The sequence below is a fragment of the Argopecten irradians genome, chromosome 7 (genome assembly GCF_041381155.1).
Source record: "Argopecten irradians isolate NY chromosome 7, Ai_NY, whole genome shotgun sequence".
In the NCBI taxonomy this organism is placed as follows: domain Eukaryota; kingdom Metazoa; phylum Mollusca; class Bivalvia; order Pectinida; family Pectinidae; genus Argopecten; species Argopecten irradians.
Genome location: NC_091140.1, coordinates 41,201,559 through 41,220,248, shown reverse-complemented (window position 1 = coordinate 41,220,248; position 18,690 = coordinate 41,201,559). Strand labels below are relative to the sequence as shown.

At 33.3% G+C, this 18,690-nt stretch overlaps 1 protein-coding gene across 3 annotated transcripts in view; it reads right to left on the bottom strand.

Moving 5' to 3' along the window:
- LOC138328458 (uncharacterized) overlaps window positions 1–13,564 on the bottom strand; it is a 65,689-nt gene extending 52,125 nt beyond the window's left edge. For 2 of the 3 annotated variants that reach the window (XR_011209214.1, XM_069275265.1), the window contains exons 1-2: window positions 13,542–13,564; window positions 11,208–12,256 (exon numbers count right to left, since the gene is read on the bottom strand). Coding sequence is in view for 1 of the 3 variants with exons in the window: in XM_069275266.1 (XP_069131367.1) it covers window positions 7,774–7,892; window positions 11,208–11,209 (121 nt within the window). In the remaining 2 variants the exon portion in view is untranslated. Of the gene's footprint in view, window positions 1–7,773; window positions 7,893–11,207; window positions 12,257–13,541 lie in introns of all 3 variants that reach the window. The other variant, XM_069275266.1, reaches the window with a different exon arrangement.
- Window positions 13,565–18,690: the final 5,126 nt, after the last annotated feature.

Here is an 18,690-nt window from a genome sequence, read left to right as displayed (position 1 = left end):
TCATTCTACATTTTATTCCAATATCAATTGGGTATCTTGTTAGCTCGCCATAAACCATGAATTGTTTTATACACTTTTTTAACTTGAGGAAATTACAAATGATTTTTTTCTACAATATTTGTATTTTCAAATCCCCATACTTCTGATGAGTATAATAAAACTGGCATTACAAGTGACTAAAATATTTTCAGTTTAAAATCAACAGGAAGGGATACATTCCTTTGTTTCTTAAAAATAGTAGACACTGATTTAATTGTTTGTTCAGCAGTTTTTTTCCTTTTCTTTAAAAACGCTACCATTAATGTTAAAAAATATACATAGATATGTATACCCTTCTTATCAAAATAATTCTATATCCCATAACGTAAACTGATGTTGTTGGGCCAATTTACGTTTTGAGAATATTACAACTTTTATCTTTCTGATATATTAGATTATAATTTCCATGTAATGCAATAATGTAATGCAATATTATTCAAATCCGTTTAACATTTGTTGTAGAACAGTGTCATCGGCATAAAAAAATGATAAAAGTTTGGGATACATTTCAATATTATCTGTAAATAATTTGTCAATAGTTGTCAGACAATTAACATTCTTTTTCCGCCAGATAAGATTCCAAGTCATCAAGGTATATTGAAAATAGGAAAGGAGATATAAATAAGGTACCATACTGTGCATGTATATGTTCAATGTAAATTAACAATGTAAGCTGATCTTGCAGAATTGCCTTACAGCGTTATAATAAATGCAGTTGTCTCATTGCATTGGATATAATTGATTTAAGGCAGTTCATGTGGCGACCGAAAAAGGTAAAATCACCATTTTCAGAGTGATCAGAGAAGATTGATAGTCAAGGAGGGAAAACATAAGACAACCTGTGTTATGCAAATTAATATCTAATTTTATTTTGAATAAAGTATGCCGAAGATGATGATTAGTGTATTATTAACAATAATCTTAATATGTTTTCTAAAAATATTAACAACTAATGTCATATTGTGTTATAAATTTAATGTTTTATCTTATTCTTTTTATTTCAAGCATGTAATGTCTAGAAAATAAACAAAAAGAAGTATATGCTTTTCAAAACATATTAAAGTAAAATTCACAAATCACAACACTAATGTGTATTGTATATATGGAATGAAAATGATGATGGTAATTATTTGGATCAAAAATGTTTACAAATTAAATGTATTATATATATGGAATTTGCCATATGATGAAGTTTATTTTCAGTCCCGAAAGGCATTATTTTCAGAACTATTAAAGTATTAAGCTACCACAGTTGAAAATGATTTCTTTCATTTTGTTCACAAATTTTTTCTCCTGGATGGTTCCAATTGAAATGATACTTGCATGTAGACATTCTGAGAACATAAGAAAACAATAAATGTATTAACAGAGTAATTACCGAAAAGGCTAATATCATATAATTAAACATTTTTTTTTTATAAATAACAATACCAGTTTAAGTAAATATTATTGAAATTTATTTTCTGTTGTTCTTTAGTCCTCCTGTTCTTTAGAGTGGAGTTTTGTCCTTCATAAATTGATTGTAATACAGCAGTTTCATAATGTATCTGATAATGTGCACACAGAAGTATAAGTATATGGCATATGCATGTGTGCATGGGCACTTGTGAATAATTTATTTTCCCGAAAAAAGTTCAAAGAACAATTGTTTCTAGGGGAACTCAAATATGTGAAATTGCACTAAAAAACTTTTTTTGAGAATTTGTGTAACAAAATTTTAACTATCAAAATCCAGATGATGCCATACATTTTCATTAAGCTGTCAGGCAACTTGTTCACCGATCGGTCCCAAAATGCAATATGCTTTCAACTACTAGGGTCCAGGGGCCCAGGTATATTTGAAATTTGAGAAAGATCCCACTTATCAAGTTTTTTGATTAAATTTATAAGGTAACAAATTTAACTATCACATATATAATAAAGATGCTGCCTGTCTATGAAAATATAACATCTTGAATCTGACCGATCGGTGAAATACAATATACACAACTGGGTTATTTCAAAACTGTAGAAACAATTTTTGATAAAGATAAAATCTTCAGCACTTTTTAAATCTCATTAGCATGAATTTTAATAATTGATTTAAAACTATCAAAATTCTTTGAAACTTATTTTCACATGCCTTTCGATTCCATCTTGTTGACCAAAACACAAATTATCAGTCTCAAAATACAACAATATGCACAAATAGGGGATAAACCTAAAGGGCACCTAGGGGACCTGTATATGAAATTTGAGAAAGATCCTTCTTCACAATTTGAGAAATATTGATCTGGTAACAAACTTTAACTATCAAAATCCAAGATGGCCGCCTGTCGGCCATCTTGTTCATAATCAATGATCGGGTCCAAAAAATACAATATGCACAACTAGGGTCCTAGGGAATCTGTATAAGAAATTTGAGAAAGATCCCTTCAGCATACTTTTTGAGAAATAGCGGTAACAAACTTTAACTATCAAAAATCCAAGATATTCTACCTGTCAGCCATCTTGTTCACCGATCAAGTCCCAAAATGCAATATGCACAACTAGGGTCCTAGAGGAAAAATAAATATGAAATTTTGAGAAAGATCCCTTCTGTACTTTCTGAGAAATAGCGGTAACAAGAATTGTTATGGTTCAAACGGACTAGGATGGCCACCGGCTACGGACATCTTGTTGACCGACAGTCGTTAAAATGGCAAGTGTTGCAAACTAGGGATACGATCACGGACGACTAAGGCGATTTGAATAGCCCACCATCTGTTTGATGGTGGGCTAAAAAAGATTAAACAACTAATGTCATATTGTGTTATAAAATTTAATGTAAATTTTATTTATTCTTTTTATTTCAAGCATGTAGATGTGTCATAGAAAAATAAAACAAATAAAAGTCAATATGCATCATTAAAGTAAAATTCACTATCACAACACTTTATATGTGTATTGTATATTGGAACAAGATGATGATGGTAAATATTTGTTTCATAACAAATTTAACTACAAAATTTCACAAAAAATGTGCTGCATGTGTATTTATATATATGGTAAACCTCAAAAATTTACAGACATTATGTATTAATATATGTGTATTTGATCACTCATTTTATTTTCATATCAAAAATATTACAGTATTAAGCTACCACAGTTGAAATGATGCCAAAATTTCATATTTCATTTTTGTTCAACACATTTTTTCTCCTGGTGGTTCCATTGAAATGATACTTGCATGTAGACATTCTGATAAAACATAAGAAAACAATAAATGTATTAACAGAGTAATTACCGAAAAGGCTAATATCATATAATTAAACAAGCTTTTTTTTATATATAAAATAACAATACCAGTTTAGAGTAAATATTATTGAAATTTATTTTCTGTTGTTCTTTAGTCCTCCTGTTCTTTGGAGTTTTGTCCTTCATAAATTGATTGTAATACAGCAGTTGTCATATAATGTATCTGATAATGTGACACACAGAAGTATAAGTATATGCATATGATGTGTGCATCTCAGTGATCCGCCGAACATTTTGGATACTCAAAGATGTAGCTGTGAGGGTAGTTTGTTGCATGTAAGGGGTGTATCTGACAGTGGTTGAGGGTTAGTCTTTATTCCTAAAGGCAGGACCAATGTCACAGAGTCAAATTTACCCGTAAAAGTTAACTGGTGTTGATACTTATCTAAGGTTATAGTTGAGATAATTTTACATTTCAATAAGTGTTTCAGAATTTAATATCAGATTCCTATATATACATGATTATGTTTCTGTTAATATCTATGAAAATAAATATAACAAATCGAATCTATGAATGAAACTTAAATTAATATTCACAATGATTTTATTTCACGCATATTTTAAAGATGTCCTTGATATATCTGTAAAATCTCTGGTATAAAATCTCATTAGATTGTATCAACTTAGTATATGATATTAAAATCAAGACATAAAATTCTTTGAAAACTTATTTCACATGGACGTAAGCTTTACCATTTCCAGTAAGAGCAATAGTAGATAAAATATCAATGAGTGAATTATCCAGAGTTTCACAGACTTAGTGTAGTCACTAGATGATGATTAAAAGTTTGAGATTAATAGATAATGCCTTTATGCCTGTTGAAAAGTGATATTATTTCCACAAGGTCTTCCAGATTATGTCAGTTTAAGTGACCTTATATACCATATATAGTACATGTACATGTAACAGTCTGACATGCGGTTAATAACGTACCAAAGAGTAAGTGAATATTATGTGTCAAATATGATTCTCCAAATTTTACTTTGTACTTGACCAAGGACGTATATGAAGAAGGGATAAGTCACAACTGGGTTTTGGGGAAGTCCAGGCAGGCGCTTTTATTTGTTGTGTTTGTGCACTGGTCCGTGAGTTGGGCGACGACTGATTTTCATTTGATTATCCGCCGGCACAGCCGTTGTATGTAGCTTGCTGGGTGCGGGCGAGGGTTGACCGTCTTAAACTTTCTGTAAGCACGTGCTGTCATTGTCATGGCATGAGCTGTCGATTAGTTTTAGACGAAAGATTTAAAGGACATATCCCCTAAACATTCCGTCTTTAAAGCAAGTTAAAACGTCGTGCAAATTTAATAAACTTTACAATGGTGTTTCGTTTGACGTCGGATAAGTTACAAAGTATTTGTGGAGTAAAACGGTTTTTTATTCCCGGTTCATTAGGCGTGGTGCGCGTGGAGTTTAGTAATTGTAATAGAGGACAGACACGAATCCTGTCTCCACTTATAGAATCCTTGACTTGTACTGACACTTTTGTAAGTTAACACGAACATACAATATATTTCGGAAAGCTTGTACAGTAGGAATGCGATAATTTTTAATATCGATATATACATTTTGTCCTGCATTCCTTATCCTAAGATTGGATTTCTAGCAGCAGCGTGAAGTGACATGTATAATGTAAAATGTATATGTACATAAGTAATAAAATGTAAAAAGCATAATAAGAAGCACCCTATAAGTGAAGAGGGGGGTCCGAGGTAACAGCGCAGTTAAAATTGGATATTCTTTTTTGTGTACCTGTTAGAAATAAGGCATATAAATTGTTTTCCTTTGGTGTTGTTAAGTACTTGAGATTCGAGGTCAAACATGTTACTAGATAACAAACAGTGAGATAGTTGATAACAATACTCTTAAAACAGATAAAATTAGAAAACTGTTCATTTGGCTATTCTGAGCACTAAAAGTTTGCACCACATTTGAGAATTCATACAAGAACTTCAACATATGGACGTTGTGAACTACACATTTTGCCAGTCATTGCAACATTAGATAACATCTATAATGTCGGTATTAAAAAATGAATATGGTTAAGACCCTAAGTAACAGTCTTCAATCTCATTTCATTTAGTATTTTTACATTATTAAGTGACTTCTGTAAAAAATATGTTGGTATCAAAAATAACATATAGAGCATATAATACCCCAATGATATATTATTACCAATGTTTATAAAAACATCATAATGTGTGTATTGTGGTCGGCTTCAATAGATTACCAACATTAAACTATAATCAAACCAGGTCAAAATTGCCGACAATATTAATGTGAATCGTTTTGTGATATGTTTTTCTCCACTCATTTTCTGTAACAAATACTTCACGGTGTACGTCATATGCGATAAGAGAAAATCATGCGCAACTATGCACGGTCACAAGAAATGAAAGTTGGCTAAGAATGTAGCCCTACTGGAACTCCTATGTCAAAACAGAATACTGTTTCATTAGAATATACACTGATCAAGAAAACCTGTTTTTTCTGATAAAATTGAGATATGATTTGTAAAAAAATATTGCTCACTGGAACTCAAAATGCATCGTTCTTAATAATCCACATGTAGCTCCATATTAATTCTTAGCATATTAAAGCACTGATTATCTTTGATTAATAATTTACGTTGTATATAATACGGAATATATTGAAGGAATTTTTATCCAAAACCCACCAATGTTACCTACGATACTGATTGAAATACAGGTAAATCTCAAGTGACTTTACAGGTGAAAATAAAGACAGCTTATATGAAACAGTATATAATTGCCTTCCTATTGTTTCCTAAAACAACACCTACCTGTTGTTGATAATATGTTGGCGTTAAGAGAACAACCCCTTTGTAAGACTGTGCCAGGTGGTAGAGATTAGTTCCGCTCGAGTGATCACACAATGCAAGTGAGAATCGGGAGTATGTTTATGTAAGTTTTAATTACTAATCTCTGATGATTGTTGATAAAATATAACTCAGGATAATTGCTAAACATTTAACCGTTTTCTCCACGTTTGTTGTAGATTGAAACAGCTTTTTAAGTGCCGTTCTACGGAAGAATTATGAAAAGAAATCGCATTTTCATCGATCTATCAAATTAAGTAGTCCAAAAAATCTCACTTCGAGTTATACGAACATTTTATGTATGATTTTTGTCATTCGGACCAAAAATACTTCGTTAATTACGTAGTTTACTGAATACGTTATATATTTTATCAGAACGTCAAGCTCCTGTAGGCCAACATGTGATGATGAAAGTGGCTAAAATGTTTTTAGTGACAACCTCTATACGTGCTTTAATATGTATAATATAATCTGATAATTTATACATGTGCTTATAAAATTATCGATAATTATGGATGTGGTAAATATTCATACCTTATTAACTGCCGTAAGTTGGAAGATTACTCCAGCTTGGACATTTAGAAAATGTTCATCGTCTCTCACGCGCTATTTGATCATTTACAAAGTTTATCCTAAATTTTCTTAGAGTTGTCTTTCTTCCATTGTGGATTTACACGTACATGTGGCATAACGCAGCCGTGAATAAACAAATCTCCATTTCGTCCTGAGGATTTATTTGCTCCCGAACTAATATGATTCAAATTACAAAAATCATTATTGTAAAAACTTTTGATGTTTGAGGTGAAACATTGATTTCATTTTTTCCGTTGCGGGATAATTGTCATTAGTAGGGACAAAACGCGTGGGGCGAAGCGAAGCATTTTCGGGACGAAACGTCTTCATGCATTGTTAACAACATTTTCGGGACGGAAAGTCTAGATACATTGTAAACAATTCAAGTGAAAATTTTACAACCTAAGATCATTTGGATAGTGTATATGGTAAGGATATGAAAGCAGTTATCTACTTCTCCTATTTCAACATTACAGATACGCTTATTTCAGTAACTTTCATATTCAAAATTTGCTATTTAAAATTCCCGGTAAAATCAAAGTTGTTGAATACACTGCCGTTAGGAGCGCTAGCTATCTGCGAGCAAGTTCTAAGCCAATCATATTGAGGAAATTGACTGAAAGAGAATTTTGCAACCACAATCACAATGGCGAGGTGATCCTCGCCAAAAATGAAAAGCTGATAATAAGACGAAATTATTACATATCTAGACAGTTTTGTGTAGTTTTGGTCTTTATTTATGCGTGGGACAACTGAAATCAAGCCATGAAAAAGGGGGAGGGGTACTTATAGGGATATGGGCACTTATTGGGTCGAATATACGGTAGGTTCAGTAGAGTCAGGTTTTTATTAGTCTGGTTTTATTAGTTTAACGTCCTGTTAACAACCAGGTTCATGTAAGGATGTGCCAGGTTTGTTAATGGAGGAAATCTGAACAAACACAAATACAAACTGAAGTGACTTTTTTATCAATGGATTATAAGAATATATTAGTACAAACTGAAGTAACATTTTATCGATGGATTATAAAGAAACATATGACTTACTGCGTTTTTCCCCCTCAATCAGTTTGGTAAAGAGGTTCGCTGCTAGATGGAAGTCTCCTCGGGCCCAGAACACATATGGAATGATTTTGTCATAGAATAAGTCTGTTATATCCCGAAACCTTTTAAAACAAAAAGAGACTGATCTTCTCAGACTGCATTAGTACTGAAATATAGGTATGACATACCAAATTCACCGTAATTAGCGCGCCCCTCCCCCTATAAGCACACCTCCCCTTTTTTGAAGGATTTAACGTTGTTTCATAACATCTGATGCCTCCGACATCAGCATTGTATCCCATATAAGATGAACTTTCAAGTCTTATATGTGAATCAATATATCAATATTTTAGCGCCCTGGATGTTAATTATGGCAAGTAAGTTACAAATTTACATAATGTAAGAAGCTACATAACAGCTAGAAGTTTAAAACACAAAATGCCAGCATTTGCATATACCGTAAAGACGGTTATTTTTTAAGGGTTTTTGCAATTCCGCAGGGCTTTCCTATGATTGAGAAAATTTAATTTGTGAAATATTAATAAATGGTTGAATCAATGAATCATATACCCTTTAAGCCCAGATTGTATAAATATATACATGTATAAGTTATATTACTCTATATATACAATTTATATGTAATATTAGACTGACTTACTAATTACAGACAGATCACCACAAGATATTTGAGTCTAGAACATCAAGCTTTAAAAAAAGGGAGGTAATCTAGTACTAAAATTTAGCTAAGAAAGTTATAAGAAAAAAATTAAACAATTATCAAGTACACTTTTTATAGATTGAAAAACTTATTCAGTATGCATGTTTTGTCATTTTCAAAAGAAACAAAATAATTCTGATAAGGGTCTTGTCCCTCTTGTGGTCAATTAATTTATAGAGATTGAACAGTGTTTTGATTGCGTTAAAGGTGGTATGAACGCAATGGGATACAGACATATTCAATGTAGCGCGTTAGCGCTACATGTAGAATATGTCTGTATCCCATTGCGTTCATACCACCTTTAACGCAATCAAAACACTGTTCAATCTATATATTTACATAAAATTAGTGTTTTTTACATGTTCGTGGTCAAATTTAAAATGATGTTGGTTGCTAAGCTAGGTAACTACGGTAGTCAGGATGACGAAGATATAGTTCGATTGTTGAATGTTATAGCTGCAGTTTGATTTGAAATATAACAATGACACCTTTCAATTATTTTTAAAAATATGTTGTATTTTTGTTTCAATTTGATCATATATCAATAATGTCAATTTCGAATAAAAATTGAGATAACTGGGACGGAACGACTACCGGTATGTATCGTTGTCAGGGTAGTGACGCGGTCCGAAGTGGAACGAGCCGCCATATTTGATTTTCAACCGAGGAAAGTTCTGTAACATAGCCTGTTAATGGTATGACCGTTGAGCTGCTGAGTGTTTGTCACGTATGTATCGGTTTACGAACGTGATATATTTCTAAATTATTCATAGTTATGACTTTTACTTTATTGTACGGATGATAGACATTTGTTTGCATGGTGTGTGACTGACGTAATTTTGGAATTCCCCGAACATTCTCTGAGGAAAAGCCCTCGGTTGTAGCCCCGACCAGCGATTCATTTTGTTTGTTTATTACCGTTACAATTCCTGAACACATATTCTGTTTTGATATCAAATACATATTTAATTGAATTTAATAACAACTCTTTATTGTTATTTTGAAACCCGACAACGAAGAAACTTTGTTTACACTAACCTACTACTGTCAACCGATTAGAGAGTACTGACGAGCATAATATTGTCTGTGTCACCTAAGGATCAGTCTTGAGACAAATAGAAGAACGAAATAGGTTTTTTTTTTGGTTTATTATTAAGTCAAAGCAAATTTCATCTGTGAAAAGGAGAATAATTAAAGCTTATGACATATGACGCAAATTTAACCGAAGCTCAGAGCACCCTTTTTGTACTCTCATCATATAGCATATGTTTTTGTAGTGGCTGAGACCCTTTGGTCCAATAGCTGTTTTTGTACCGAAATTTGGTCACTCTCAGTTCCAGCCTTCCTCTCACTCAATATGGAGGGCATCATCAGGTCAACAAGGTTGGCCAGACCTTTACAAACAAAACAAGTTGTAAAATTGGTTAATTTGGGCAGAAGTTAGTCCGCTATAAACCTGCCTTTATTATCAGGCTTTTTTTTTTTTAACTTTTTTTGCCTAATATATAGTCATAAAACTGGAAGCGACATTGATTGGCTGCTGTTTGCTCTACTAAATGTGTATACGACGGCCATTACAAATATGTGAAATAGAAGGGTCTCGGAAGTATTTCATTGTGCAGAGTTGTTTAATTTCATAAATGGGATTTAACATGGGACAGTGGAGTACATAACACTACTGGAATATAGTCCATGAAAATGCCATGAATAAGACTATAAAAAGCGATGAAAAAATGAAAAATGGAATGTTTAGTTGAAGTATTTTTAAGTTTGAGTTTCTATTTTTACTACAAGTTTTAAAAAAAAAAAAAAAAAATTAATTGCATCCCGAAATAATTCCGTGGCACTATATTCTTAATATGGAATGAAGTACTGATTGCACATGCACCAAAGGCAAAATAAATTGTTTTATATTATTTTTGTTTTAATTAGACATATATGTACATGATAACCACCAATTATTGTTCAAATGATGAATATCATTTATGCTCTGTCGGCGGTGGAGCATCTGTAAGAAATTATAAATAATGTTAGTATTTGGAAAAATTTAATTGTGTTTATACATGTATATGTCACAAAATACAAATAAAATAATTTGTTTTGCTTTTGTTGTCTGTACAATTAGTACCTCATTCCATATACAGTGTAGGGCATAGTGTCATGGATTAATTTTGGAATTCAATTAATTATTTTAATTAATTTAATATTGAAATAAAATCAGCGACTCAACCTGTTCAATGATAGTAATAGTGTAAAATTTTGTTAGTGGAAAAAAACATTGATTCATCTGCTCCTGTTTTAAATAGATAAAAATATCATTCGTCGTCCAGTGCATCTTCAATTAACTGGTAAGCAATTAGCATAATTATATCTTAGAGCACAAATTTTGCATGATCATTAAAGTTCTGTAGTGCCACTTCATATATATAAATATTACCAAGATCATGTCACTATTATGAGACAATTTATAAACACATGTACAGAAGGAATTATGCTTGAGTGTATAATGGGGATCAGTCTGTATCTTTCAGAAGTCATTTCTCATTTTCACTCTATTATGCCGTCATTAAATGTTACAAGACGTTTATTTACTTATTTAATTTGTCCGCAGACTTCCATTACAGGATCATAACATGGACAAGGATGAAGTTGAGTGCTTATAAGAAAACCGTTTTTATGTTCAGAGTAACAAAAACATAAAAATGTGTAGAATACTTACATCCAAGAAACCTTTGCTGGAAGATGTACTTTATACCGTCAAAATTATTTTCCCATGCGTTAGGATTTGTGATGAAGGTGAAAGGCAAGAAAGAGGATGTTTTAGAGCCATCGTATTCATCCAAATACCTGGAGTACAAATGCTTTGGATAGAACACATTATTCCAGATATTTGTGGTAGGAAACACACATTTATAAACAGGATCAGAGCCCCATTCATCATCGTCTTGGTACACAGCAAAGAAAAGTTCTCTTTTTTCTTTTCTTCAAATGGCTGCCATTTAGAAAATTCATTTTGTAACCATGATACTTGAAACTTTCTGAAAGTGAATTCCTTGTTGGAATGTTTCACCATGTTTTTAAGTCCTTTTGGAAGTTGTACATTAAGTTTTCTCCTGCGTGTACAATTCAAACAAAGTTCAACCAATGAGGGAACTGCCTTCTCTACATAAATACGGCTCTCTTCCACTAATTCTTGTGTATCAAAAATTATATCTGGCTCAATGTTAATCTCCATAGCGGAAAGAAAGTCCCCGGCATGCCACACGTATGAATTCTTTGACTTTCGTCTTTTACGCTTTTGCTTTTTACTTGGAGCATGTTTCTTTTGCGGAGGGGACTGAACACCAGCTAAACTGTCATCCCCCTCATCTCCTAATGTAGTGTCTTTATCGGACGTTTCATCTATATCAAGAGAGGCAATCTTTTGATGAATCTTATCTGCACTGTCCGATTCTAATGATATTGTCTCTTCTGCTGAAAAGTACAAGCAGTCTTCATCTGATTCTGTCAATGATGAATGACCATCTTGTTCCTCATCTGATGCAAAGACCGAAATGTCTACCTCTTCATCAACATCAGACTGTTTTTTTGATCGCCTCCTCTTTCTTTTCACAGGAATGGCTTCCGGTTGATTTGAGAATTCCCAGGACACCATTCTAGTGTAAGATGGCCGGGTTAATCTCTGGTTGATGAGAGATTCCAACCCTGATCCTTCCTCCATTGTGAATCTGTTTTAGACGATGAACGGGAAAGTTTCAGACAGATATCCTGGAAAACAAAACAAAAAAATATGTATGTAAATCAATGTAAATTACTAATATAAAACATAAATTTAAATTTAAATCCTGCTTTTTTTATATTTATCATAAAAAATATTCTGCATCAGAGTGATTGATTCCAAACGAGATGAGGTCATTGATATTGCTTTACAAGGAGTATTTATTGTTGTTACACGGGTATTCATCAAGTTTTAAAGTCAACACCACTTCCGTTGAAGCAGTTACGTCTGGATCTGATTTGATGCCCTTTAATCTTTCTGTTGTCACTATTCGGGTTATATAAGGGCACTTAAAAGCTGGTATTTGTTATGTGTCGATATTGTTTTTTATCTTGAATAAATTATGTTACTTTTATATTTTGCATTGCAATGTAAACCAACACGGAACCTCTATCGGAAACAACTAACGTGACTGAGATAACTCTCCGTCCTATTACATATATACATAGGCAAACTTGGCTTTAAATTATAAGTGACCACCTCTGTATAAAGATCACCTGCTTTATAAGACCAAATCTGTCTTCTTTGATCAATTTCAACACAATTAAATGACCTGTGTCACACAACACCTGGCTATATATAAATACCATGTTTGAGTTTATGCCATTGGATGGTCTTTTATAAACAGGTTTTACCGTAATTTGTATGTGATTTTCAAAACGCTAAAATGGAGTAGACATTCAACAGTACATCATCGTAAAAATTTTATCTACATGTGAAAACAAATTTAGAGTTCCTGAGAAAATGTTGAAACAAATTCTGTATATTATAACCAGTATACAATCTGCATGCATGCTAAAATTGTTATTTTATATATACACTATACCTGTATATGCAAGTACTGTACTCATCAAAACAATAACTGTATAAATTGCTCACAGTAATTCACAAGAATCCTTGAATAGGAAAGTGAATTAAACCGGTGCCATCAGCCATGGTCATGATAGAGCTGTTTATTGTATATATGTGAAGTTTTATATAAGGGGCATGACGTCTATCTATCATACTACAGCATATTCATTAAGCTTTTAGCTGATTTCAGCAGTTATAAGGCCACGTAAAATTACAGCTTCTAGAACAGTGTAGAAGAAAAGCGTTATAGTACACGCGCAGAACGAGTTGATTATTATTGCACCACGTTATGACATAACGTACGTTAACGCTATACGTTACGCTAAGTCGGTGTATGAAATTTCAGATTGGTTCCGGCATGCACTGTAATAACATTTAATAGATCTATGTGCCATATGTTTAAGGATTGTCAAAAAAAACCACAAATCTGTAATTTACTTCGTCGAGTTCATCACTTCATTGATCAGCTACCTCAGCTACACAGGCGGTTTGATGAGCGTACACGATTTGAGTCCCATATATACATAAAGCTGTCCTACATGTAGCTACTTTCGGTTTCGCTTGGCATACACGTGGTTACTGGAAGATGGATGCAGTCAACGGGTTTAGTAACATATCCTGCAGGACTCGAACCCCATAATTGGTTGGTAATCCAATAATATTAGACGTCGATATTGAGAAAGTTAGACACGGCGTAATCAGAGATTTAAATATAACAGTGAACAAGCCTAGCAAGCGTAAATATACGCAAATACTAGCCGATTTTGTTTACCATAACTGCATGGTAGAAGTTTGAACTTGGGTATGAAAATGTTCTTATGCAACTTAAAGGGGCCTAAGCATTGCTGTCACTATTTTTTTAATTCTATCGGGGTATGAAAAAAAATTGTTTGCAAAATATCAGGTTAGATTGTAATTTCATGAAAAACACAATGTGTTAATGCCACATAAAATCCTTTACAAATCAGCTTTAGATTTGAAAATTGGTGTTCTTGAAACGAAATTATCGCGATTTTACTTTACATGTACCTTACTCAAACGAAAAATCGCAACGTTACTTACAGAAGTGTAAACATTATGACGTTACATTTCATTTTACGTTTACAGTAACGTCATGATCATAGTCCCGAGAAGCACCTTGGGTGATTGTTTATCTCAATTAAATAGAAATATTTTATAATATTGCTGAAGATTACAGAGAGAGAGAGAGAGAGAGAGAGAGAAGAGAGAGAGAGAGAGAATTTAACGGAACTAACCAAAAATACTGAAACGTATTTTGCGAGTGAGAGATCTAAAAATAGCATCGCTTTCAAATTATGGGATATGTTGAATGCGAGATTAAGCAGGCTGAACATGGGTGATTCTGACCTCGGAAATAGGAAATCAGTCTAGAGTATTGTCCCTTGGATAAGTCTTGAGCGTCTTTAGAAACGATGCATTTACTCTCATCAATATATTGATGCATTAGCACTTAAAGTTGGATAAAGACGTCGTTGAAAGCAGTGTTGTGTATATGGTTATGGGTGTAGCTACATGTAGTTTACACACAAGTAAAATGGGAACTGCGAAAAGCCAGGAAGGGAATGGAACAGAGTATAGCAGAAAATATCAAATTTCATCCAAAATGATTTTGGCAGTATATGTAAACTCGAAAAGAAAAGTGAGAACAGGGATATCTGATCTTAAAGGTTTAAACGGGGATGATCAACAGATGGCGGTTAAGGATAGTGACAAAGCCGAGATTTTAACAATTTCTTTTCAGCAGTGCCACCTGGAGACATACCATGAATTCAAGTCGAGAGCTATTGACACCCCTTTGTAACATAACTACCTTATATTTAAGAATAGGTTAAAAACAAGACCCAGGATCTATGTTTATCGACCTGTTATGATCTCACAAGTGTATTGTAAATAACCTAGACCCTAGAAAAATTTAGTTTGGAATAGTAATATTTAAGCCACGTGGAACAATAAACTGTGCGAAACAATTTGGATTTGTCTCGGGACTGATCCAATGCAGACTGCAACTATTCAAACTTTTCCTGGAAGGATTGTGACAGAAATTGTCAGATTAAGCGTATGGAAATAGCGAACGATTATAGATTACATTGGATTCTCCAGAAGGACCTTTTGATAAAAGTCCCGCTTAAAACCGCCTTTTTAAAAACAGCTTTTGTGGGTCTAGGTTACGATTTTTGTTGTGAGCAGAAACAATTGTGTCAATCTGGCTATAGGAGTTTTTGTTTAGTAATAGATGTCACACGTGTAATTGTTAATGGGCAAGACGCCCAATACCTATCATGATGCATTAGCAGTCATCCGGCACAGGGAAGTGTTGGGTTTTATATTTTTTTTATTGGGTCCGAATTCCTTTTCCGCAAATGTATATATATATTATATTAAGGTGACCTTTCCATACACTTCAACAATCACCATTCGCCACTAGTTGCAGGACGACTACGAAAGCTATAAGACAGGCAAAAATTATACAATTGAGGATGAAAGAATCGTTTCCAGGAGGGACTTGGATAAACTAAACGATTGGTCAAATTTACTGTTACTTAAAATTCCATCCAAACAAATACAAATTCCTCTCAATTAAAAAAAACCCTGCCAAGGAAAAAGTGCAATATTTTTATGGAAGGTACCAAAAACGCGGGATGTAGAAATGTCAACTTGAGAAAATATCACACACTCTGGCGAAAGAAAATTGTATAGGGTAACCATGAGATGGGAGTAATCCTTAATTCTTCAAATCCCACCAATGCACAATCTTTATCAACAAGGGCAAACGGCATAGTGTAGTTCTTGATACGAAGGTCATTTATATATCTTAACGAATCTATGTTTAAATTGTTATTTAAAGCACTAGTTAGGCCACATTTAGAATATGCGGCTAGCGTATGGAATCCGTATCGGACAACAGATATCAACCTAATTGAAAAGGTACAAAGAAGGGCGTCAAAAGCTGATCCCAGGGTAAAAAACTTAACCTACGATTGGAAAGACTAGAGAGGCTGAACCTGTCAACACTGGCAGCACGGAGAACAAGAGGGGACACCATTAATGTGTTTCAAAATTAATTAAAAATATTTATGATCCTCGGAGTCACAAGACTTCTTCCTGATGGACAATAACAGCAGAACCAGAGGCCACTCTGAGAAAAGTTATACTAAAACACGTTGCAAGTTGGAATGAAGAAGAAAGCCAGAGAATAAACGATTTATGGAATAACTTTGAAAATTTGCTTGATAATTACTGGAAAAGTGTTGGTTTCAAAATCTAATTCAACATGTACTGTAGTATATGTATAAATTCAAACGTATGAATATTCTTACTGTAGCCATTAGCTGTATACCATTAATTTGAAATAACTAATTATTTATGTATATTAAATTGTGATATGGATATTAAAGACTTATAGCCTGCATCCATTATATAATTACATATCGTAATAAATAACAATAATTATACATGACTTTCGACAGGACGAGCGTAGTTGTAACCAAATGACAAAAAAACCAGACAAGTTTTGGAATTGGCCGTTTATTGATTAAACGACAATTGAAATAGACTTGCTTTCGCAGTTGATATTTTCAAACAATAAACAAAGGTATGATATAAACTTTTCTGGTAACATTTAGGTGATCAGGATACAAAAACGCCACACCATAAACTCAAAGAAATAAATAAGATGAAGATAAAACCAGAGGTCTTCATTTAACATCACACAAACAAGAAACTGACTTGATATCAACGCATTGTGTTTAAAGTTATAAGTGCCGTAACTGGACAAAAAATTTGACATGTTTATTTTTTCTTTCATTAATCTATTGAAAACCACAAGGTTTGATGAATTAAGCTGTGAAAGTCATTACAAATGACTTCAGATGCCTTATAAATATTGGGCCGTTTGGCGCGGTGACCGAGTGGTTAAGATGTACCAGACATATAACCACATGCCCTCCTACCTCTCTTGTCGCGAGTTCGAATCCCTATGTGGGGCAGTTGTCAGGTACTGACCCGCTGGTCGGGTGGTTTTTCCTCTCCGGGTACTCCGGCTTTCCTCCACCAACAAACCCGACACGTCCTTAAATGACCCTGGCTGTTAATAGGACGTTAAACTAATCAAACTAAACTAATAAAACTAAAGTATTTTATGCGTTGTGTATGTTTATATGGAAACATACCTGCAGATATCACTTTACAATTACTAATAACATTGTAAAAAATGTTAAATGAAATTGTAGACTACAATTTGGCTTCATTGTCTGACTGTATGTACTCATTTCAATTCACTATAGATGTAAATATCATGATTTTTGGCAGTACTGCCAAAAATCATTTTCAGCTCTTATATGTGTTTGTAAAATAAAAACCTATGGATTGAAAGTACTGTAATTCTCAAAATGATGGTTACTTTCGGTAATGAATAACATATTAAAAGCTCATCTTGATTTGTGAGTATGAAAAATACGGCACATATAACTTTAATAAATGTAACTTACACTCAATATCAACGCAATGTGTTCAGAACTGTTTAATTAGAATAAATAAAATGTTAATTTTCATAACGCGGGTCGTTTTATGTTTCCCGTCGTCGTCCTAAATGCCGCGCGGTAGTTGACTATCGCTGCGCCAGACGGCAAAACAGCGAAATGAATCTCTTCTGTTATCGTACATTAGACAGGAAATCTTGCATATGTTTGGTGTTGTAACCTCATCTTAGCCATCGATATATATTTTCTTTTGTTATTAATGTTTTTAAGAAACCTTTAAATTTTGCTCCGGAAAGGTGGTGGGCCTTTAATAAATGTAACTTACACTCAATAATTAAAAACATGTACTCAACTCTTTCTAATACAAGGAGGATGTAGGGGAGGAGGTGGGCAGCTTCAATTCCAAAGTACACGGAACAAATTACTGACCTTGACCTGTGTCCATCTCAAAACTGACACCTGTTACAGTGGCTGGCCTGTGTAGATAGTGGCTATCTTACATAAATCGAAATAGTGTGCATGACCTTTTCACCTCTGTGACCCTGCGCCCTCCATCTATTAAATAACGTTGAGTAGGAACTACATCTTACGATACATAAAAGATTGTAATTAATAAACCTTCAGCATGTATAAATTGTATTAAAATTGCATTTTGATTATTTATTATACATGACTTCGGACAGGACGAGCTAGTTGTACCAAAGGACAAAAAAACCAGACAAGTTTGATTGAATTGAAATTGGCCGTTTATTGATTAAACGACATTTGAAATAGACTTGCTTTCGCAAGTTGATATTTCAAACAATACACAAAGGTATGATATAAACTTTTGGTACAAGGTGGGGATACAAAAACGCCACAATTGTACCCCACCCAATACATATTTAATTAATCATCTGTTGACTATGAAACTTTTAGGTGTGCAAGATTATGTGCCGGCATTGTATAATGATCTCTTTGACTATTTTCATAGGCTATCTTCAATTTGATTTAATTTACAACAAAAAAAAAAAAAAAAAAATCGATCCATGCATCCTTAAAAAATAAACTTTCATCAAGGGAGATCACTCGCA